Below are 25,473 nucleotides of genomic sequence, written 5' to 3'. Positions count from 1 at the left end.
CATAAGCCCATACCACATTGCTCAGGGAGCAGAAGGACTGTCGGGAAATACTGTTCCCATAAGCCAGAGAAATTATTTCTCTTCTTTTCACAAGAGCAGGAGATCCATATTCTTTCCCTGAATTTCTCAGCAAGCTTCATGAAATATAGGAGCAAGGAGACCACATATGAGTGGAGAAAAAAAAGAATAAAGCCAAATTTCTGATTTTGAAAATGAGAAGTGATAAAATCAAATTCACTATTATGTTATGGAAGAAACCTTGGTAGCCACTAAAACTAAGGCATTTTTAGAATTAAAACATGGTTATTGTTCACAGGATGGAAAAGATTAATTTTCTGAAGTGGCAATAGTAAATATTGAACCACTGGCAATTTGACTTCAGGCATCCATTTTATAATAATTTTTTCACATAGGATTACTCAATACTAATGGCAGAACAGGAGCAGTGTTGATAGTGGTGATTTCTGCAACTTCTAACTTGATTCTAGAATGTGTAAAAGACTAAAATAAGTCTGAAAGTTGCTGTTAAACTGTTACAGAGATAAGAAAAAATTATATGAGGTAATTGTTCAATTGTTCTGCCTGGAACAGGTGGATATTTAAATTTTTCTTTTGCCATTTTCCATTTCTTGATAAAAATAATTTCTTCATCTTGCAAACACAGAAGCTTGTCATTTATAGATTGCAAAAAAATTCACTTAAAAGAAAGAAGTGTACAACAAATAAATGCATTAAAATAGATTTTATATTCAGTAAAGTTAAAATCTTGCAATTGAAAATGAATATATTTCACTAATGCTAGTAAGAATTAGAAAACAAAAATTCTAATGTTTTCACTTTGAGACTTCTGTGATTTTAATGTCATTACTGCTTTTGGCTTTTGTTTGTTACTTTAGCTGACTTTTTGCTAGTGCTTAAGTGCTGCAGACAAGAAAGCAATACAAATTCAAGAGACATTATTTTACTGTCCTTGTTCAGTTGTGTTTTTTGTTTTATCAGAATCTTTTCCAAACAACTGGCATAATTAGTTTCAAAGCTTTTAACTGGTTCAACATTGGCTGTGATCACAAATAGCACCTTTCAGTCCAGGTGTCATGGACTGCATAGCTGCAATTTCTTTTAACACTTTGGTGATGACAGTACTGGAACAGAAAATTTAGACGAGTTCATCCATGTATCATCCAATGACAAGATCATCTCCTTTATTTACATTGTCAAAGATTGGGAAATTTTTTAAATCACCCATAGAATTGTGGAGATGGACCACAGTTTCTTTTACTTAAGTGATGGCAATGCTTTATTCTTTGTCTTCCAAAGCATTAAATACTGTAAACAAAAAAACATGCAGCTTACCCCAATCAACAATTTTTCTGAGCCAGAGCAGTTCATTTCTACTCCAGGAGAAGCTGAAGTGTTTGAAAATCTGTCATTAGCAGCCCATCTTTCAAAGGACTAATATTAGCAGTGCTGTCAACACAGGTTACAGAACCTGTAAAGGAGAGATGCCTCTCCCTGCCCCTCGGTCTACTTGTGAGTCCACGAGACCATTACAAGTTCTAGATGAAAATTCTGTGCTTCTATTCAAACCCTGAATATCTGTGGGTTTCTTGGCCTGCTACAAGATAGTTGGTATTCAAGGTACACAATAACACGAGGATGATTATACAAAAGGCTCTTCGTGAAGAGATTCTAGACCAGACTTTCATAGAATTTGCAAACACTCAGTGAATTCAACTGCATTTACTAGAAGATCTGAAAGGAAAGGTGCAATATTTTATATAACCAGTTTCTAGAAATATGTTTTCTATTTTTTTCTGATGATATTCTGCTTAGCAATGTATTTATTGTATGGGTAAGTCTGAAGCACAAACTTCAATTCCAACAGTGTTCAAAATCATGAGCCAGGACTATAAGACAGGCTTAAATTAAATAAATTATATGTCCATATGATCATTTTCTCTCATTTTTTCAGGACATACAGAACAGTAAGGTCATAGTTTCTAGCTTTCTCTTCACCTACCAGTATTTGAAGTTTAAGTTTTAAGATGAAATTTTAGTTTTTTGTAGCAATAAAGTGTCAGGGAACTGAAATTATGAAGGCCATTCTGTAGGCCATTCTGCCTTTCTGAAGAATACATTAAATGCTGCATTATTTCACATCACAAAAACAAGATGTTTTCAGAAGTGGTTGCTCCTGTGTGTTTAGCCAAGTAAAATGAAATAAGGTAAATGTAAAGTGATACTATTGACTTCTGTCATGTTTTGACACTGGCTAAAATCCAGGCAACTACCAAAAAAACAATTCACTCATTCTCCTCTGCTATAGTTGAGCAGAGGAGGGGGAAATAAAAACTGGAGGGCTCATGAGTTGATATTAGGTTTAGGAGAAAACACTAAAGCAAAACAGGCTTAAACTTAAAGGGTATAAAGAAAAAAAAATTAACAGAATTAAAGAGGATAATCAGAACTAAAATAAACCTCTAGACCACCATTTTTCTCTCCTCCACCCCATCCCTCCTTCCCACCAACAGCACAGGGAGACAGGGCATGGAAGTTTAGGCCAGTTTTTCACCCAAAATCTTTCTTGAGTTTGCTTAGGGAGAGGAATCTCTTCTGCTATGCCATGGGGACTTTCCCATGGGAGACAGTTCTCTGTGAACTTCCCCAGTGGGGTTTTAATTTTTCATGAGTAGCAGCCCCACCCAACCTGCTGTAACATGAGACCCTCCCAGGGGCAAAACAGTCTTCCCAAAACTGCATGGTGTGAGTAATTTTAGTTCATGGGGTGTCATTTTTTAGGGATAAGCTGCTCTAGTTTGGAAGCAAGGGCTCTCTACCTCTGGAAGCAAGGCTCTTCTCTCTGTTTGAGTTTCCCACTAGATAACAGCTTTTCAGCATCCACCCACTCCAGAGTGAGCACCTTTTCTCATGGGCTGTGAGTGGATCTCTGCATCCTCTCCACTCTGCATTCAAGTTGTCCCCATTATGCATGGTTTTGGCCTTCCCTCTTAGTTTTGACAGGCCTAGCTCATACCTTCTGCTTTAACTCATGACTCTGGAATCTGATCTTTAAGACTCCCTTACTCCGTGAAAGCATTAATGTTTATTGGTTGTATCCAGCATAATTCCTCAAATATCAATCACCCCAAAAGCACAGGTGTTGCAACTTCAATCCCTTGTAAAGAATGTGATGAGTTGTGAAGGTATGATAGCCAGAAAACTGTATTTGTTCACCACAGTATTTTTGGGGGACTAGAAAGTGGCTTCAGCTGCCTGCACATAGATACTGAAGTGACCCTATTCTGTTATTTTTATACTGCCTCTTTTCCTCGTCCTCCAAAAATAGTTGGAAATAGTGTCAGATACCAAGGCAGTAGAAAACATCAATAACTACTTTATCTATCTCCTTGTCTCAGTGACTTGTGACAGAGGACTTGGGAGCCACTTAGTCGATACCCTAATGGAGATGCCTGTTAAAAATACAGTGTTATCTGGTTGGTAGATAAAGAAGATAAAAGAGGAAGGTACAATGAAAAATATTGCAGAAATCAAAATGACTCAAAGAATACACATGAAGTGAGGCAATAAGAGATGAAACTGAAAATTTTCAGCAAGTCCCAGGCAGTTAGAGATCTGAATGCTTGACTGCAGTGCTGGTGCCACAGTTCTTCCCATTTTTTTTCCTGTTTTCATTCAGCTTACTAGTGAACTTATCACGGTTTTCTTCCTCTCATTCATCTCTTTTTTTTTTAGACTGAAAAAATGTATATAAAATGGGAAAATGAGCAGTTAATTCTTCTAGTTTTGAACATGATATTTTAAGGGAGATCTACATGATGGAGACAGAGCTAGCAGGGAGGTCATGTTACTGTTACATTAGTCAGAGTCTCTAGAGTGTAAATTACTTTGTTTTCTCCTCATTTGGTCCCAAAAGCTTGGAGGGGGTTTTTTTGGGTTTTTTTTTTTTTTTCTTTTGAGGAAATAATAGCAGGGGAATAAGCTCTGTTGCTGTTCCAAATATCTACCAGTTTTCAAGAATAAGGCCTTTGTGTTCCTTGTTGGTCTTCTTGTCCGAGGTGGACCTACATAGACCTAAGATCCAGCAGACTCATTACTCTCTACACAGAAGTTCTGAAAGAAAACAAGGAATTTTCTCGAGATTTTCTTGAATTTTCTGTTTGCTATGAAAACTGGACATTTTCTCTCAGTCTCCAAGCTTTTTATTGCCAGTGATGGCTGTTGTCCCTTTTCTACCTGTTTAACTTTCATTCCTTCAAATGTTCAGTTGCCCATCTCCTATTTCTTTGTTTTCTGCTTTTTACATTCCATTCTGCTGAAGTTTATATTTCATTTTTTCTTCTCCCTCTCCTCAGTTTTCTATGCCCCACTTGCCTTTCTTCTGAAACTCTTTCATTTAAAGAACCTTTAAAGAAAGTTTAAATGAAATATATTATAAACTAAATAAAATTTCTGTAGATCCAACAAATATGACATTCTCACAGCTGCATCAGTTTAATTTGGATTAATTTTTTTTCCTTTTTCCACTGTTTAGTTGAATCATGATCCATCTGGATCTGAAGTTCTGTTTCAGAATTTGAGTCTGATAATGAATTCAGTGATACAAGGAGGTCAAAGTTCAAAATTGTGTGCAGTGCTGATCTAAACAATATTAAAATTCAAGATTCCTGTTTTCAATGACTGATAGCAGACATAGATTCTGTATGGAGTGTTGTGTCAAAAGTGCTCTGCTTCTGCAGTTCTGCATGAGGCTTCCATCACAACTTGGGGGTCTGGCTGAATCCAGGGTAATGTCAGTCATGTGGCAGAGCAGTTACACTCCTGCCTTTACATTTGGGTACCTTATTTTTATTAGCTGTAGTTGAAAAATTAAATAATTTCTCAAGGGATTTATTTTACAATTTTTATTATTTCTTTTTTGAAGTTAAAGTTCTAGAAGTAAGAATTTGAGAGAAAATAAAAGGAAGTTGAGCAGTTATTTGAGAAAATGAATGAAGGATAAATGCATACTTTTTAAGATCTTGCCACATGAGAAAGGTTTGAGGTCTTTCCTATTTTTAGAGAAGCTGCAATAGTGGCCAGCAACAAGGGCACAAAAGATCTTGACTTTGTAGCAAAAATCCATTCAAGTATACAAACTGGTTCAGACATAGTACAATATTATTAGCATAACATTTAGAAGTGATTTTTATTTGTATTTTGCTTTTTTTTTGTAATTATGGACACTTATTTAGTTAATTAACAAATGAAACTGCATACAAAAAACCAGCTTGTTCTAACTTTGCTGATATGATGCACATTTTACAGCTGTAATTCTTGACTACAGCAAATCTGATACACATGTTGTAAGAGTCTCTATTTGATTACCAAATCCCAGTCAGGCAGAGTCAGGTCATAAACCTCCAATGGACAGATATGTGTGAGTTTTTCAATCAAATCTGATGGAAATTAATTTGAGGTTAACATTTCCCTTTGAGGTGCTTTCTGTGTGTGCTTCTGCACACAACACAAGCTTTTTCATGCTGGAAAGTCTAAAAAGTACCTTGATTTTAAGGGAATAGCTTTTCCCCTGCTGAATAGCAATAGGATTTGATATTATATAGGACAAGATCTTTGAAACTTTGATTATCCCACCAGAGAAAATACTTTCCTGTAAACAGGTTAAAGACATAACATTCTTTTTTTTTTTCTGTCTTTGAAGACATTTATCATGTGGCTTTATCCTGCTCCAGATATTTAATTTTAGTTCTGCAGCATCAAATGCGAGCATTATTGCTATTGTTTTCTTTGATGTCTCAATCATAGGTGCTTATTGGATTGGGGCAAAACAGAAATAAAGGCACACGCTGATCAAGAGCAAGGCTCTGAGTCCTTAGCATGTGATACTGCTAAGGGAGCAGCTCTGAAAATGAGTGACAAGGCAGCCTCTCTATGAAAAAGTGTGGCACAGAAGATGGCTCTGTGAAACATGGGAGCAGAGCACTTTATCCCATTTACAGAGATTCCTAGAGGGTGGAGCTTGTGGCATCTCTTTTCAGGTCTACGAAGAGTTCCACCAGAACCTAGAGAAAGTATTTTGCTAAATATTTTCTGTATGAGGAGTGGAAGGGGGATGGGGAAAGTAAATAACCTACAAGGAATTTAAGTAAATAATTTTGTACATTTTTAACTGCAAGGATATAAAATCTGGTCTTAATCTCAAGTTGTTGCATATGGAATAAATACTAGTTTAAGTATTTAGTGTCTGAAATTGTGCAAATGTCCCTTAGAAGGCATATAATGTTTTTACCATGGCTCAGAGGAGTATCTTTAACAATCAGTAAAATCTTCCTCAAATAAACATGGGGATGTTAACACAAGCTCAGAGAATCAACACTCTTAAATTATCTGCTCCCTTTGATCTGTGAATGAAGTTGTACTGATATTAAGGGCCATTGGAAAAATTGCAATTCTTATAAGACTGCTGAGAAGTAGTTTAGGTCCTGAAAGTTTGAAAAGTGAATGAATGCATGATATTCTTATATTACACATATTTTTTGTTATATTGTTATATAAACCCAAATGATTTTATGTAATGGTAATTCCATGGTATGAATTCTTATCATTCATCTTTTAGTATTTTCATGTCAAGTACTGAAGAACTGTACATTAAAATTGGCACAAAAACCTATTGAAAGTAAGAGTAGTGTATCTTAAAAATCATAGTCAATGAATTGGAAGAAAAATAAAAGAGAGATCTACTCTTAATTTTTGGATTCTCCCAATTTTACTATTGCTATGGCTAGCAGCATCAACTGCTTACACTTTTTTGTTTCCACCCAAATATACCTATTGAGTTCTTTGAACCCCATTTTCCAGAAATAGTTTTATTTTTTGTATAAAGCAGCTTGAGGGAATAAGTTACAGAGCAAGGCTATAAAGATCTTCCAGGAGCAGGAACATGTGAGGATAGAACTCATTAAAATCACAGCATGATATGACTTATATGAGTCACACAAATAAATAATCTAGAAGTGTATGGACTTTATGCATGTTTTACTTTACCTTGAAAACCAATGCAGTTTAAGCACCCAGGGACACCATAGGCATTTGCTCCACTAAAGATGCTGAAAGCACTAAGCAAGTAGTGGCCTGCACAAAACCATTTACATTTGATATGTTGATATGGCCTGTGGCATACAATATTAATAATAGTTCTCATTTTTACACTCTGTCCAACCTAATCCAGATCATTTGAAACTAAAAAGGTTGATCCAAAATGCTTTGCACATGCACATGTCCCGTGAACATGGGACTTAGTCTGTTTCTATGTAGTATCAGGAGATAGAAGTCAGCATAGCTTTCTATACTTTAAGAATGCTTTTCTCATCTACTCTAGTTCAGGATTTTGCTGGAAATTACTTCCATTTACTCAATACTCAGTTTTAAATGCTTCTATAGCTTAATAGAGCATATGTTGATACAATGCACTTCCATCCTGGTTCATTTTTCTCAGAAGTGGCTGTTTTTTTTATCCTTTCTCTCTTCTTAAAGGCTTTTACCCATTCACTGGCTAATCCTTGAAAATTAACAGTGTTCTACCCTATCCAGGAGACTATACTCTCCACCTCTTCATTACTGGACTTCATTGTGCCATTATCTTAACTTGTTCCCTTCATGGCTGCTGGCACCTATTTGATGCAGTGAACCTCTCATTATAGGCTTATTAGCATCCATGTCAAGACAATATGAAAAGTCCTCCTCTTTCAAGACTGATGAATACAAACAAGTAGAGAATAGAAGCCATGAACAATCTTTATCGTTTCACTGCCACATTAATATCTCTAACTCTAATTGACAGGGTAATTAAACCCCAAAGATATCCCAAGAAAGCAGCCTGGGTGGCTGTGATCATGCCATTTAAGCAACATAAAAAACATTCTGTGAAATCGGATCAAAATGGTTTCTGTGCATTTTGTGTCACCAAAGCATCTGTCCTGATGATTCACATCCTATTAAATCCCATTTAATGTGCTTTGAGCATGTCATAATCAATTAAAAATAGTTGTCATTTCAGGTAACAGTTTTGGAATTTTGAAGCTGGGAATATCTTCCTTTGGACAAATACTCCTAAAGACTCTCCTCTGTAGGACCCTTGTCATTCACTCACCTCCCTCTCCTCAGTTTTGTAACAGTTCAGGGTCAGGCCTCCATGGGAGAACTCTATAGGGGAAACAATTTTATTTTTCTACTCTCTCCCAAGTCTTCACCCATTGTTTTTCCCAGAATTTGCACTTGTCTACAATTTCTCTGCAGTTGCTACCATGTTATTTCCACTCTCCATCCTCTTTCCAGCTCCTGATTTTTAATAATCACCTCTTATACCACTTGGATTGCCTGCCCTTATGAGCATTCCAGCTGGAGGAACAGAGATTTTTCCATTTGCCAACAGTGAACTTGTAAGGGGACAGATGTATCAGTTGAATGCTTACACTAGACTAGACTAGAATAGTTCATTTGGAACAGACATAAAATGATCATCCAGTGTTAGTCCAACGGCCTGTTCCATTCAAGGCTGATGAAAATCTAAAGCTTGGTATTAAGGGCATTGTCCAAATGCCTCTTCAGCACTGACAGACATGAGGGGACCTCTTCAGGAAGCCTGTTTCCAGGGTTTGACCAGTCCGGGTAAAGAAATGTTTCCTAATGTCAGGTCCTTTGGGCCTGATGGGATTCATCCCATAGTAGTGAAGAAGCTAGCAATGTCACAGAAGGTACCCTCTCATTTGTCTACACAGTACTAGACAGTCTGGGGAGGTCCCCACTGCCTGGTGGCTAACAAACACTACTCCAATTTACAAGTCCTGACAGGGTCCTGGGGGTGCTCACAGCCTCAGTGTGGGACTGGCCTCCGCTGGGACCCCCAGCTCACCATCTCCTGCCAAGGGCCCAGGGGATGTGTCCCAGCTCAGCCTGGGACCCTCAGTCCCTGCCTGAGCCCTGCTGTGGCTGTGCCCCTCTGTGCCCCTGTGTCCTGGGTGGGCTGAGACCTGCACTGCAGAGAGCTGCTCTCTGGGCTGGAGCCCTGAGACCTGCCTGGATTTTAGCTTGTCACGAAATTCAGGGTTTAACAGGGCATAGCTGCTTTGCTCCATTTCTGTGCTCATCACAAGTCAATTAACAATGATCATTATTTTCCAGAAATGTCAGGGGCTTTTCAGCTCCAAAGACACATTCAAGGACACATAACATGCAGGTTATAACTGGAAGTAGTATATTATTTTAATTTTTATTTTTCTCCATCAGTTTCAGAGCTGATGCTCATAACCATTACCACAATGTACATTTGTAGCCAGGAGCAGGCTGATATGTTCTTCAGTTTAGCTTTGAAACCCATCCTTTGTAGTCTGGAAAAGGAGATTGACAGAGCTGCAGAATGTAGCAGCAGGAATAGAGGTCCAGCAGCTCTTGTTTCCTGAAGGGTGAGAACACAAAGACTGAAGATCTGTACCAACCTCACACAAAAAAAGAAAGAATATGTGGTACTGTGGGGTATTTTACAAATTATAACACATACTGATGGCAAGCACAATTTCTGCCTTCCAAGACTTTCTTTGTTGCTGTGCTTCCTGGTCAGGGATGCATGGCCTGTGGTTGTGTTGCATGCAGGAGAACTGAAAAGTGGCAGCTCTGGTTGGATGCAAGAGCCCCATGGGAAATGGAGCCAAGGGAAGAGCAGAGCTCAGCCCCACTCCAAGCTGGCAATGGGCAAGAGAGCCAGAGAGAGCCAGGGCACTTGTGGTGCCTTGGAGGCATGAGGGCAGCAGGCAGGAATGGAGCCACAGGGGCCCAGAGGAGACCTGGCCATGGGCTGTGCCCAGTGCTACAGAAGAACAAGAAGCAACCCCCAGGCCACCCTTGGGGCCACCCTGGGAGTCTGGAAAGCTTCCTTTCTGCAGATGAGGGTCATGAAGGACACCTTCAAGGAGCAAGAACACCTGGCACCTTGCCAAAATGGCCCAAAGGAGCCCTGGCAAGAGGTTGACTTCAGTGTGGCACAGGAAAGCAAAAAACCCCAGGTACACTTGCAGCCTACCATGGGGTAAAAATAAGTCTTCCTCTCCCCAGATGCAGGGCATGACAGGCCATCTTCATGTCGCATGAGCAGCAGAGACTGTCAAAGGGAACAAGAATGTAAAAGAAAGGGATCAGATGAGCCCTCAGCAGTGGTCATGCTCAATGCTTCAGAGGCATGCAAAACTGCCTAGGAGGAAAATTCCTCCCTGACCCCAGCACTGGCCATAAGATATTCTCAGAGAATGTGAGAAAGACCTATTTACTCCTCACACAAACTGGCCCTGCCCTCCAGAAGATGCCCAAGCCCTGTTCTGCCCTACCTGGAATCATCTCAGGGGGTTCTGAGACTTGCCACATGCCACCAGTCCAATCAACTTCAGGGGAACAAATCCTTGTGATTTGAGGAGGCAGGGCACTAGTGGGTATTCCAAAGCACTGGGATCCTGCCAATGCCTCTGCATCTCATTTCTTATGGCTGCTGCCCCTGGCTTCAGAAGGGCTGAAGACAGAGTGCTGTGCAGTGCTCCTCAAATGTTCTTCCAGAAGGCTTTTCCTTGGTCTTGACACTTGGGCATGGTGCTCCTTCTCATCTTCTGAGAAACTGGCATCTGTTTCCTGAAGTCTGAAGCAGGCTATCCATCTACGCAGTGTGCTTTGAGCATGGCCCTACTAGAAGCTGGCTTGCAGCAGAGAAGCTTCAGCAGCCTCGTGCAGCTTTCCTCAGCCCCCACCAAGTAATTACACTAGCTCCTTGAGGATTTTCTCTTGCATGTCTTCAAGTTGACTCTGGGCTGGGACTGTGATATAGGAGTCCCTATGCACAAACCCACTCACTGCAGACCTGCCTACCACACCTCCATCCAGCATCCTTCATAGAATCATTGAACCATAGAATAGTTAGGGTTGGAAAAGACCTTTAAGATCATCAAGTCTAGCCAGAACCCAGCACCACCACCATGTTCCCCATTCAACCATGTCCTCATATGTCATATCCACATGTTTTTTGAACTCTTCCAGGGATGGTGACATGTCTACCCTCTTGGGCAGTCTGTTCCAATGTTTTAAAACCCTTTAAGTGCAAAAAAGCTTCCTAATGTCTAATCTGTCTGTAACCTCCTTTCAAGTAGCTGTAGAGAGGGATGAGGTCTCTCTGAGCCTCCTTTCCTCCAGTCTAAACAGCTGCTCTGCATAAGACCTGTGCTCCAAACCCTTCACCAGCTTTGTTGACTTCTCTGGACTCACTCCAGTGCCCCAATATCTTTCTTGTAGTGAGAGGCCCATAACTGAACACAATATTAGGCCTTCAGGGGAAAGCCTTTGCAGTGCTGACCCTGAGGCTGTCCCTGTGTCCATGAGTCTGCCCCTGGCCTTGATGACACAGCTTCCAGGAACTCAAGACATGTCCTCCTCTGTTTGGCTTCCAAGGACCAACCTTGTGCTGGTACTTCTGTCTCAGGCCTTTGGAGAATCCAACCCAACAGCCCAGAGACTGCTGCTATCAGTTGTCCCCTTCTGTGCCAGAGCTAATATCTTTGAAGCCCCACAATAAGGAAGACCAGGGACTTCATCTGTCTGGTTACAAACTCTTTTCCTGGTGCATACGGGAGCTGATTTCAGCAGCTGCAGGCGAAAGCAAAGCCAAAGTGTAGCCAGAGCTCTAGGCTGAGATGGACAGTGCCATAAGACACCAGGGAAACAGACACTTTGAAAAACAAGTTAACAGGGGCGACACTGGAGTGATGGAAATGTTGGTCATTTTTATACCTTGAACATTTGGATCTCTACGCAAAGCACAGCACTTCCAAACTGTGAAAATGGCTCACTGTTGCTATTGTAATTGCATCCACTTGTCTCACTGAAGCCAAAATGTGCAACTCCTCTGTTAAACACTGTAGCAGGACATCTCACCTCCCCACTCCCCAAGAGCTTATCTGTTGCTTGTTAGCTGGTGACATAACTCACATGAGCTTCACATGAGCTTGCTAATTGGTGAAATAACTCAATCAGGACAGCTTGTCTTATAGTGAGTTATTTTGGCACTACAGGAGTAATACTTTCATCTCATCTTGCTGTGGAAGTGAGATGTGGAGAGATAAGCTGAAATTTTTGACTGGCAGACACTTCACTTTACAAATTATAAAAGCTGCACCGAACTGTCACAAAGCAGAAGTCTTCTTATGTTCCCTGAAGTCTTCTGCACATTCCCTGGAAATGTGTGGCACTTTGTCCCCAAAGTTCAGATGGCTACTTCATGGTTACTGTCTTGAGGGTTCAGTGAAAGCCTTCTGTGTACTCTATTGTCAATTTGATGGTAAATTACATTGAGTCTTAATCTACATTATTTCTCTGCTAGCTTTAATATAGGTCCCTTAATGTCATGCACTATTTTATGTAATCTACTAGTAGTTATTTTGTTTTATAGTGTGAAGTAACTCTGTTTAAGGCCTTTTTCTGTTATATCTTGTTTATTCAATAAAGAACTCATATTATAACAGGCCTGGTCTGCCATCCTTAGAACTTGTGGACTGAGGCATTTTTAGTTGCAGGCCACCTACATTAAAGATGCTGCCAAAAAGCTGAGGCTAAGGCAGGGCTTATCATTTGATCAATAACAAACACATGCATTGTCTGGGTTTATATGGTAAACAAAGCACACTTCCATAATGGCATAATACTTTCAGAGCTCATTGCTTGTGATGCCTAGAGATTTTTAGCTTTTTTCAAATATTTGTTGCTTTATAGATTTGTATATTTTCTAGAGTTTTTCGTGCCCTCTTTCACATTTTAGAACAATAAGCTAGTCCTTTTTAACACATTATTGAAATTCTGCTTCATCTTATTCTCAAGAAGAGACATTCTGACATGGACATCTTGTTTTTCACCAGAATTTGAGAGACACAAGATATAGGGCAAACAACCTCCTGGACCAACTCCAAGGGGCGAGCCAAGGGTGAGTTACTGGGGCAACTGTTCTCCTATTGTATACCTGCTAGATATACTAATTAATTAATCTTATAAAAATTGTAAAAATCCTGTATCACATGTGTGTGTAGCCATATTTGTGTACCTGAAAGCTTTCATTAAATAATTGCTTTTTGTCTTACCACTCTTAATATTGTTTGGAAAGTTTTGGTTTTTTGATTCTAGGCAACACTCACTTAACCTTTCTGAGAGATATTTGCCTGCATCTATATGTGGGAATATGTTCTTACCTAAAGCCCTGTCAAGTTTCATTTTTCTTTAAGGTTTAGTAGTTGGAGTAGTAAAAGATTAAGAGAAGTTCTATTACTGTAATTTTTTACGTTGATGCCAAAATTGGTATATACCTTCAGACTGTGTGAATAAGGGCATTTATACCAAAGACAGTTTTTTGGTTGTGGTGATGCCAGAGATGAAAGAGAGAGTTTTTGTTCTCTCTGCATGAACTATGCAGGGATGTAAAAAGCATGTAAATGGTGTGGTTTCACCCCCATTCCTCACCAATGCATCAAGGGACACTTGCTCATGCACTGTTTTTGGCGAAGTAGTCTTTTTAGAAAGAGATCCCAAAGGTTTTTGTGTTCATTACCATATTTTTTCCTTGAACTTCAATAACTCTTTTCCTCCTTTGGTCTTCATCCTTGATCCCTTTCTTGAAGATGGTGACAACCGTATCTGCCTTTGTATTTTTCCTTCCAGTCATCATTTTTCTTCTGTAGGCACTCCATGCCCATAAATCTTCTGCTTAATCTCTGTCTGCATTTGTTCCAGAAGAAATTTGTCAAAGAAATTTGTCTTTTTATAGCATGAGGTATGAGACATATCCATAGTAGTATAGGTGAATTCTTACCAGGGCTTTACACAATGGTTGCCTTTCTTGCCTGACACACAGAAATGCTTTTTCCTGTATCCCATTCATGGCTTATCGTCACCCTATGATCTACTCATGCACTTCAGGAGCATTTGCCTCCTCCAATGTCTTCAGACTGGAGCAGAAACTCATGGCATTCCACCTGTCATGGCAATACCTATTTCTACCCTGCATTTCCTCATGTAAGGAGTGTTTATTGATGTAGGGGATGTCTTTTCTATCAGAGCCTCAGCTGGTGGGGAGGGTGGGGGCTGTAGAACTATACAATGAGATAGAGCTTTTGTTCCACTTGGTGTAATGAAATCCAGAAAATTATGTGGACAAGAAAGCCTAAATTCTTGAACAATGTTTTTTTGCAATCTAAATCCAAAAAACCTGACCATGAACTTCCCTGCTTCCTACAGCTGATGACAGCACAGTGTGAGGGGTGGAGCCTGAGAGGTGTCCGGGGGGCTCCATCCATGAGTGACCTGCTGGAGCCCAGCTCCTGCAGGCACAGCCAGATCCAGCCTCCATCAGCCAGCTGAGCCATGGACAAGGTGTGGGTGGGCTCTGAACACGGGGCTGGGGGTGTCAGTCCAGCTCCTCCCAGAACTGGTGTCTGCCTCTTTAAAAAGGAAATATTCATGGCTGGCATTAACTGAGCTTCCATTGGGAAATTTCATGGGACAAAGTGCCCAGGCACTGAGAAACTGCAAGACCAGACTGTGGTGGGTCTGTGCCATGCAGTTCATGTCCCTGCTGTCTGTGGGGACACACTTTACACTTTGCAATAGAAGCACTTCCTAAGACAAAGAGTGTCAAAGTATTCATCAATCCACCATCTGATTGCCCTGCATGAACTTATCCTGCCTCACTGTGTAAGCTTCTGGTTGACATATGGCCAAAGTATAGACCAAAACTGATCCTTAGCAGATGTGTAAGTGTAAATGTCTAGCAAAGAGTCATAAACATATTAAAGGAAAAATTACCAGCAAAACTTAAATATTAACTTTATTTGTAATAAATGTCATCACTTATTGACTTTCCCCTATATGTGCTGTAAGTAAATAGCAGAGTTTACTGATAAAGGGAACAAACTCAGGAGCAATTAGTACATGGTGGCTCTTTCAGTGGCTCAAACCTACCACATTTTCTCTCCTGATCCTGTGTAATATATAGCAGGATATAAAGTCTGTAACTATATTTTGTGAACTGTCTATCAGAAGATCAAACATTTCTCACTGAGACATTTCCCAGTGTAATGCCAAGAAGTACATCTCTGTATGTAGTGTACCTTTATTATACAGGAAATATTCAAACATCATCTACAGTGCTTGGAGCAAAAGAAGCACAGGTATATGGGTGCATAATTTTATTTGGTTTTTGGTTGTTTTTTTTTTTTTTTTTCTGTGGGAAAGAGGCATCTACTTAGGAGCTGGGGATCTGAGGCATATGTAGCATGTAGGAAATGTGTGTTTTCACTGGCACTCCACACCCCTTCTGTCACATTCACCTCCACTCATTTTCTCATCTCTGATGTTGCTGTCACTTCATTGTGTTGTGTTGAAGTGGAAGTAGCACCTATGCAAGATGAGCAATTTACAGCACAAGTAAATGAAAGCAAATAGATCCGTGAACAAGAAGTTAATCATCATTGCACACACTGTGAAACCATCTGCTTTTCCCTGTTGGTGTGTGTGCTAGTTTAAAACCCAGCAGGAAAATTAAAGCCGCTCAAGCTGCCCCCTTTTCCCCATTCCATTCCAACAGTGGAGAAAACACTAGGAGACATTTTAAGATGAAATCACAATTTACTGAAAAATCGCAATAATCACAACAATATTGATAAAAGAGTGTACTCAGCTGGGGTCTGCTCTGTGCCACTGCTGCTCTCTCCCTTTTCTTTTTCTTGAAGTGGCATCTCAGGCTTGCCAGTGCTATCTTTCAGCACCAAACCAGAAAACCCAGCACTCAGAGGAACAGGAGAGAGAGACTGGTGGCAGAAAGGGGCCAGCTCTGCCAGGCTAATCCTGTAAATTCCATATCCCCATCTCTTGAGCTAGGTGAAAGAAGATAATCTTTCCATTTCTGGCCCTGGCTTCCTCCTGCTGAAACCATGCTCCTGCCATGATGTGGGTGGTATGGAATTAAACACTGCTAGAAACTCCACCCTTTACTCCATTAACCATGACAGTGTGGTAAGAGTAGTAATGCTTGGAAAAGTTATGTAATTACTGATATGGCTCATTAATTAATTCCTGTTACTCAATTAATGGAAAAATATGCCTTATTTTTTAATGTTTCTACTGTCCTTGACATGTTTTAAATCCTGCCAAAGGTTTTGGAAAAGTTTTGGAAAAGATGGTTCCATTCACAGTAAGAATCCTCTTTTTTGCTCATTCAGATTTCTTAGTTAGCTCACTTGAATGATGTTAGTTCACCTAAATATGGTCTGCTCTTCACATGGTACAAATCTACATTATTATCTATGGTATATCCAATAAGGAGAGGTCTTAAAAAGCCCATTGGGTCAGATACTGCTGAAGACACCATGAGACATGCAGAATGTGATATTATTAGAATGCTGGAGTTAGGAATGTACCTGGGAAGTATATTCTTAAACCTTACCCAGTTTCACCCTTCAAGGGTAAAATATCACCCTTTCTTGCTAATCCATCCTGCATCTCAGTGTGTTTTTCCTCCCAGTTCCATTTCACCTGACAGGTGCGAGACTTGCTTGTCCTCTGATTAACTAGATTCCATCATCATTGGTGTAATCAGCTCCCATCACTTAATGTAGGAGTAGAGGAGGTAGGTGCTGTCTCTTCACTATGTAGTTTACTCTAAAGGATAAGCATTGAGAGACAGCCATCGCACTGACTGTACAGAAATGAGTATAATGTAGATTATGCCTTGTTCAAGCAATTTAGGCACAGAAACATCTTTTCCTGAATTTCCTTTATGTGATAGAGGCAGAGAAGATTCTTGAAGAGAGTGAGTATGTCCCAGTAGCTTGGTTTTTGAAAAATGGAGTCTGGGGCAGTGGGAGACACCCAGAAATACATTAATGAAATCTGAAGGAGAAATTAGAAGTGTCAGAGATTTTCTTAATAGCAAAATTCCCTCTGAAATGTAAAAGTTATTGGACAAAATGGGCTTGCAGAGGCAGGAACTGTAATCCATTACTGTCTCTTAATACAAAACAATTATTTTGGAATTAGCAAAATTCGGCAGAAGTTTACTCATACAGAAACCCCACTCACATATTTGTGAAAATCGAGATGCAAAATGCCATATAGTGTCTGTTTGGCAAAGGTGGATAGAGAGAGTGAGAGAGGGAGGAAGAATCATTGACAGTTTAGAATTAGATTTGTTAATTTTTGAAGAGGGCAAGACTGGTTCTTGTGTGTTTAAGCAATGAGTAAAGGCCTGTGGTGTGAGGTACAACAGCTTGCTCTGACAGTGCCCTGCATCTGTCACTCGAGAAAAGAGGAAAAAGAGTCCCCCTAGTGTACCAATGCTGTAAGAAGCACGAGTGCCTTGCTCAATTCACTAAATCTGCTGCAAGTTCTGCTATGGCATGTGAACAAGTGCCTAAAGGTATTTTAATAAAACCCTGGGCTCTGTTGATCACAAGGCTTCTAGTTTGTGAAGGAATGAACCATAGACAATCACAAATAATGAGCATTAAGAAATTACCATGCGTTTTAACACATTCTAGCTATGAAGTAATTCGGTTTTGCATTGCTGTATAATTCTAAATACTTGGTTATGCCATGCAGGAAATGTATATTCTCCTGGAAGATAGAAGAGAAATTATTTTATACAGTAATAATCCTTTCACAAATTTTTAGCTGTGTATCTGTGACATAAAATCAAACACATTATTCTATTCAAAAGTATCTTTTTTTTTTTTTTTTTTTTTTTTTTTTTTTTTAATAGTTTCAATTAAACAGGGAAAGTCTACTCCAGTTAAAGGTATCCAGTGTTACACTTTCCCTGGCTGCCAGAAATCCAGTGTGCAACTCAAAACACAGGCTTGTACAACTTTGAATTTGCAGAGTCACAGATTAATTGATAAATTAGCCTCCTCTCTGTGTAAGCCCTCTCTCACTGACTTTAGGTATGGCAATGCAAATCTGGCCCTTTGTGACACGTGCTGAAGGGGCATGCACGTAGGAAGGCATAGCTTTTGTAGATAGCTGTGACTCCATAACTATTTTCTTCTCAGGTATGCTGAAGTAGAGTCATGGATAAAAAGTTTCAAAGGAGATCAGAAGGTCTCTGTTGGAGATGCATCACAGCTCCCTGGTAAGCAGTATTTGTCATTCTGTCTTTCAATAATTTTCCTCAAGATGCTCATGCTAGAGCAAACCAGGCAAGTAAAGTTCCTCTTTGCACCCTGCTCTCCATCTGAGTCTGCCCTGTGGCAGATTAGGCACTATCTTGCTCCCCCACCTTTTTGACTGCTGACAGGAGAGCTAAATCACCTTTCCAGCAGCAAAGGAAGTGTGTGTTTTCAGGGGAGGGAGTAGGGGCAGTGGGAGATGTTAGGACGATAATTTCTTAGAGTAAGTAGTAAGACAAAATGGGACCAATACCTATTAGAAGATGGCCAGTGGAAGGCCTGAAGAACGAGAAGCAAAGATGAAACAGTGCTCAGGGACCAGTGTGCAGCCCTTACGGACAGGATCAGGTAGATTTGGCTGAGGGAAAAGGTCCCCAGCTCCTCAGAGGTAAGAGCAGCTCCAACAGTAGCAGAGGAGGCTCTTGCAGCTGTTTGGATTAACAATGGTGCTGTAATTTATGATGAGGCATTAGCTGCAGAGACGTTGTTTTACATTTCAGATCGTAGATTGGCATTTCCTGGAAGTGCAGGTTAATTATGGTAAAAGGAGAAGTAGCACATATCTCACTTTGGGAGGAGAGAGCTCCTGCAGCTCTGCCGATCTTGTGTGCAAGCTACTGGTTGGTTTGTTGGTGAGTAAGGGTGAAGCAGACTTGTGTGCATACAACATTGTACTCATTTGTTATTCTGCAACAAATGTCTATGTCAGTGTCTCTGCTAATAAAAATCCCACAGTGCTAATTGCCAGGTTTAGTTACTTAAATGAGTTAAAGGAATTTGAAAGGAGTTTGTGCATATTCACTGCAGAAAGGCTCCTCCTGAAGAAAAAGCTATAAAATAGACATCCTTAACCTTCCTTTTAAATTCATGTGCAGTATTTGATTTTAGTGTGGCAGTTTTCCTGGAGACAGCTGAGGCAATCTCCTCTACTCACTGGCCCACTTACCAGTTGTATTTTGAATTGCTTGCGATGATACGGATGTTGATTACGGCCTTCACAATGCTGCCTGGTTTTTCCATAGATTTGTCCTGCAGGAAGAGACCGCAGCAAATTCTCAGCTGACCAGAAGGCAGCCCAAGGTATTAGTTCAGTGTATTTTCTTTCATGAGTAAGAAGCAGATAAGATTTCAGCCCAAATGGTGCATTTTAATTATGTTTATAAATGAAATGCATAGCAGATGTTGGAAACAACATTTCAAGTACTTCTTCTTCCTCCCAGAGGCAATGTTTCATTGTTAATATTGTATATCTTTCTAAAAATGCTTGATTTGAAAAATTTGTTATGATAAAATATTTTCTTGTCCTAGGAACACTTCTGGGTCCCCATGCATCTACATGAGAATTGTTCTTATTTCTAATTTTTAAAATATGCATCAAAATTTCCTTTCTAAGTTTTTTCTTAACATTTAAAAAAATAATTGTATTGTAAAAACTCATAGAATGCAAAGTAAGCTGTATATTCCCTGTCTGTCTCACTCCCTCAATATATATTTCATTTGTTCTATACTTACATGTGTATGCATATACATATGTATATACCAACACACATATATATATACACACATATACATGTGCTCCATCCCATTCCAAACACCTCTGGATGTTGAATCTTGAAATTATGTGGTAGGAAATATTAGACTGGCAAGTGCCTACAATTAGAATATTGTTGATAAATTCTCACATTTCTTTGACCATAAAAGCTAAGATCAATATTTTCAATGCCTTTAAAAATGAAATAATAATGTCAAAATATTGCCAGAAACTTACTGAAATGAAAAGGGTGTGTTAGGCTAAGCATAGAGACTAGACTGCTTTTTTTTTCTGCATTTTTTCTTCTGATATCCCTTGGAAAGTGTGTTGCTTGCACTAGTAACTGAAAGGCAATTTGAGGAGCACAGAAAAATGCACTAATATTTATTTGAAGCTGTAATACAGCAAAAAAGTATATGGGCTGTTATTCTACTTTATTACCAGAGGACTGTATTGATCTTCAAAGGGTTAAAGTGCTATGAGGTTACATTAATGTCACCCTTCAGCAATCACTGGCCAATAACGTATCAGCAATCAATGCTGCAGCATGTCGTTCAGGACACTCAGTTTTTGGAGACAAGTGCCTGATATATTTTGACACAAATAAAAAAAACAGTCTTGGAAATTCTTGCAAATTTTAACTCAGAGGGGGAGATATATGAAACAAACTGCTTCTATTCAAAAAAAATGGTAATGTTTGCCTTCCTAAGTAACAACATTTTATGTCAGTTCAGTGGAGCAGTGAATGAACCAAAACTCTGCTAACCTTCAAAATGGAAAGGATTCTGTAAGTAGGATTTACATAGTCTGAATATTTAATATTTTGAGTGCTCATCATAGCTCACATAAACTAATACTTAAATATATATTTCCAGTAAAGAAAACATTTGACTTCTGGTGGAGTAAAGCAGTGAGATATTTTGGCTTGTGAGTACAGACACAGGTTTCTCAGCCCCTGCTTCTTTTTTCCTGTTAGCAATTTTTTTTCTATCGAGTTCTCATAATCTTTGCAAATCCAAAGAAGGCAACACAACACACTTTACTTTGACACAAAAGAAACTTATAGAAAAATAATCAAGAACTCAAAAAGCCATAAAGTAAAAGAATAAAGGGGGGGAACAAAAATAGAGGCTGCAAGAGGACACGAGGGGTTAAAGTTCTGACCACTGTCTGCATATATAAAATCATATCACCTTATCTGAAAACTTTAGGCTCTGGAGAAAAAACTCAGTTTAAAATACCTTTAGGTATATTAAATCTTTAGGCTCAAGATTACAGCAAGTGTTTTCTCTTTGGTGAGTAGCTGTTTGTCTCACTTTATTTACTTGGTATTGGGTATTTGTCAATGTCATTTCATATCTGCAGAAAATTCATACGTTCTATGGAAGTATGTATGTGTGTGAGTGTGCTGAAGGTCACATGACTATTTCATCCTATTTGGTGGAGCAGCTTGACTTTTTTCCCTGGCTTTTGGTGATGGTTGTGAGTGCAGAAGTTGATTGACAGATGCATGCCAGAAACCCCCATTCTCCTTTTCAAAGACTACATATGATGGATTGCGATCTTTCAGCTCAGCAGGACACAGGGACCATGCAAGCTGTAATTGGTCAGGTATGGAGTCAGCCATTTCTCAACTCCCCTTTTATTTTTTTTTTTTTTTCACAAGGGTCTAACCATATGATTCACATAATTCATATTTACAGTACCATCTTTCTATCTGTATCTTCAGCTACCAGCGAGTGTAGTACTGAAAGTGAGAAAGGCAAAAGAAACACAATAATCTGGCCAGGGAATCACTAGAAAAACCTAAATTACCATCCTTTTCTTCTAATAAACCCCGTTTATAATTCAGTCTGAGCTTTACCAAATCAATGTATTTTTTAATTTGCTGTTTTATTTTGTTTAAATATGCTGAAGTAGAGGAACTGAGAAGTGAAAGTGTTATGTTTGCTGGGGAGTTGCTTTCTATTTGTAATTCTGTTCATTATTTTTATTTTGACTGTATTCCTGTACTAGATGCTGTGGCTTTAATTTTTTATTTTTATTTTTTCTTCTTATACTCCTAATCCAGATAATGTGTGATTGAGCTTGGTAAACGTAGTAGTCTTTGCTGCTGCAGAGGGGCAGCCTGCAAATTAAACACTGCCACAATCTGAAAGGTCCAGGTGGTCTGCTCGTGCTTCCTAATGCAATCCAGCACAACAGCTTTAATAAACAGCTCTATTTAGTTCTCCCTCCCTGTATCCAGGGAAGTGAACTGGTCTGGGGCTGCTGTGATGAAATGCCAGAAGAATATCTCTCAAAGGCCTCACAAGCTGATTTTTAGAGCTTTTCCGTTTTGTCGTCTTTGTCTTCCAAATGGGTCAGTGAGTCCTTCTCTTTCTGTTTTGTGATTTCTGATAAGTCTGTAGTTTTTATATGTGTGATTTAACCATGCTGTTTTGAGCTTTAGCCAGAAGAGAGAAGAATCATTGTCTTTTCATTTGCTTCAAATAATAACCTGAAGTGGGGAAAGAAATGATTTTGTTCTGATGTACAGGGAGGGATGTTTTCCTGTGAAAGCAGTCGGAGTCAGATGAGGGTGCCTGTTTTTATTTTTCTAACAAAATTTTAAGTGCTCAACACTTTCTCATTAACCACTGACTTGTAAATCAGTCTCTGGTAAAGGGTATTTTTTGAACTCTCAAAAGTTTGTGGTTTTTTGCATATGTTTCCAGTATAGTGAACGCATGCTGCTGAGCTGATGACATAGTATTTGTTTTCTATATGTTGATATGATGGTAGAAAAATACGCTTTCTACACACTGTTTTCAACTAAATTATGGCAAAGCACTGAAGTCCCTCAAAGCACATGGTTTATTAATACCATCGTACATAGTAATGCATTTCTGGGCGGAAAATGTCAAATATGTAATACCATGTTTACCACAGACTTTTATTGCTTTAAATATTTTAAAAATAGAAGATGCATTTTTTATTAAAAATCCTCCAAACATTAACAGCTTTCTATTAGACTGGCTTATACCTAAAAAGTGGGGCATGCTTGCCAGTACTACATTGTGCAAAAAGATGTATTTTAGACTGTATTAATTACCTTTTTGTTTTACTTGTTTAGTCTTATAGAAAGATACTAAATGATTCTAAGGCAGATATGATGGCAAGGTTTTGAGCAAGTACATTTGACAGAAAATGTACCCTGAAATCTTTATAAATCCAAAAGCTTATAAAATCTCTTTAATGTAACTTTTGTTTTCACATGTAAGAAAGTGTAAGTTAGCTATTTTATATTTAAGGCTTGCCAACTCTCAGAAAGTGGTTTTGTGGCTGGAAATGGTAGAAGAATTTTTTTTTCTGTGCAATATTCCATATTTCATGAATTTAAAAAAGTTAAGTGAATGTCTGGAAAAATGTTTATATCATGTATTAGTGTATTTCATTTCCTAAAATTAATAGCAAGAGCATGTACTTAAAAGAAAAATAAATTTAGGTATTTTTGGTGACTAACTTCTATGTGTTTTCTGTGTTAGACTTTATAGATGTTATTTTTCAGAAACTTATTGTCTTAGGTGCTGCAAACATTTTTTTCAGATCAGCATGTGTGCATATTTACATTTTATTTATGTAAGTGTGCACATCAAAATGTGTTCATTAATCCAAAAAAAATTAAGTATGATTTTGTTTTAATTAATTGTCCAGAGTTTGGTTGTTATTAGCTATGTGTTAAGATAGAATAAAAAGTTTAAAAATATTTATTTTCTGATTAAAAATTACGTATTTTCTGGCTGCATAATAAAAGAGTTAGTTAAAATGTGGGGATCTCACGTCATTTAGCATAATAGCCATATTTTGCTGAAAATAGACTTTCTGTATAAACTTTAAGAGAAAATAACTCTCAGAAAGCAAGCCCTATGGCAGAGAATCTTTCCACATTGTAAGTCTCTATTTTGTATTGATAAATTGTTATGGTTTGCATATTTAGTATTTGCATAGTTTTAAAAGAGGCATTTATTTCCTGACACTAATAGAAAAAGTTCTTAAAAGTATTTTTTTTAAATTTCAAACCTTCAAACCCAAAAAATTGGATAAATGTTTATAATTTGGCCTTTTAAAGTCACCGTTGTATTTTTTCCAGCCATGAGCTTGAGTTTTTTTGACTAATCCTGCAGATGTAGCTCTGAATTCAGTCTTGTTTACTGCTCATGGAATGTGCACTTGCCTAATTAAAAATACAAACTGTACATGTATACCTGATGCAATGGAGATCAGACACACTAGCAGTTTATTGTAGTTCAAGCATTAGTCTGTGTATGACACAAATGGAATAGCAGAAGCATACTGATTTAAAGGCATTTTCAACACCAAGTACTTCCTCATCATTACATGCATTTTTTACCTTTTTTTTTTTTTTTTAAATCTGGATTTGCTCTGTCTTATGCCACCAGTCCACAGTGGTTCCCACTGTTGATGGCAATGGTGGGCAGAGTGCTACAATCCTGACCATTATCCAGTGCCTGGGTGTACTGGGTCCAGGGTGCAGAATTGCTTGTGAACCTTCCCTCTGGATTTTTCCTCCCCCAAGCAAGCAATAAAACAGCCAAGTACTCTGAAGAACAACCTCCTTGCCTTGTGTGTCAAGATCTAGAAGCTCATTGCTCATTGTGATTTTGATTCATAACTGGAGTGTTTGGCATGAAACCCTGATCCCTGCCAGCAATAGTCTGTAGCATCCTTCCTTGCATGCCAAACCACAATATCCATTATTTCTTCAATTGTGTTTTGCTCTTATAGAAACTATTAGCTGGATTTTATTCCATATTCCTTCTATATCCTGAGCCCATCTGAATTAACAGGTAATTAAATGTGTCATCTAATTATTCCAATGATGTTGTAATTTGTCTGCCTTGTATGTTTTCTTAAACCTCTACTATACCTTATTCTTTTTTCTCTCCATCTTTTTTTTTTTTTTTTTTTTTCCCCTTCAGACCTGAGCTTGTGAGTGACAGGTTAGTTCATCAGCATTACAGCCCTCCTGTTTTTGTCTCATCTCATGCAGACAGGTCACTGTGTCCAATCACCCTTCTGGCTCTGCTGTCCCCAGGGGAGCCCAGGCCAGCCCTGCCATCTTGATCCACCGGCCTGAGGGCCCAGGCTGGCTGCACATTTCTGTGTTCACTGCTTCTTGCAAATATAGTAAAATGGGAAAGGGGAGGGGAGCAGCTTAAATTAGATCTCTGTCTATTGAAAGAAGCAAATTAGGTAACATTCTTCTTCAAATACGAATGTGTTTGCAGTTATTATTGCTATGTTTGAGCTCTCTTTCTACAAGTTTAGTGTGTTTATTTCTGTATTTCAATGGCATCCTCCATATGATCTCACCATGTAGTAAAAGCTATTTATGCAAGGGTAAACATGCTCTTTTCCCACAGAGGGTTCTCTGAAGTCCAGTTTATGAACCTGATACATTGCTGCAGCTGGTATGGGTCTTTCTGTTCTGTTTCAGTTTGTTGCCATTTTAATTTTTTTTTTTGTGTTCTTCCTCATGATTAACCACGATAGAACATGTTTCAGAGAAGCCATTCCTCTTGTAGCTTTTGGTCTCTTTTCAGAAGTTTAATCTGTTGTCAGTATTGTTTTATAATGCAGATTAATATGTATCCAGGAGTTTAATTTTTACCAAATGAAGATCAG

General features: G+C 38.8%; 1 protein-coding gene across 3 annotated transcripts in view; it reads left to right on the top strand.

Moving 5' to 3' along the window:
- The first annotated feature begins 21,178 nt into the window (after positions 1 to 21,178).
- The window catches only part of POU6F2 (POU class 6 homeobox 2), a 306,702-nt gene continuing 302,407 nt past the window's right edge, over positions 21,179 to 25,473 (top strand). The window contains exon 1 of one of the 3 annotated variants that reach the window (XM_079301926.1): positions 21,179 to 21,396. In XM_079301926.1, coding sequence (XP_079158052.1) covers positions 21,292 to 21,396 — 105 coding nt within the window. In that variant the 5' untranslated portion in view covers positions 21,179 to 21,291. Of the gene's footprint in view, positions 21,397 to 21,900; positions 22,148 to 25,473 lie in introns of those variants that run through there. The other 2 variants (XM_079301927.1, XM_079301928.1) reach the window with 2 other exon arrangements.

The sequence above is a fragment of the Erithacus rubecula genome (assembly GCF_903797595.1).
Source record: "Erithacus rubecula genome assembly, chromosome: 3".
NCBI lineage: Eukaryota > Metazoa > Chordata > Aves > Passeriformes > Muscicapidae > Erithacus > Erithacus rubecula.
The sequence above is the reverse complement of the archived record's forward strand: the minus strand, read 5'-3'. Positions and strand labels throughout refer to the sequence as shown.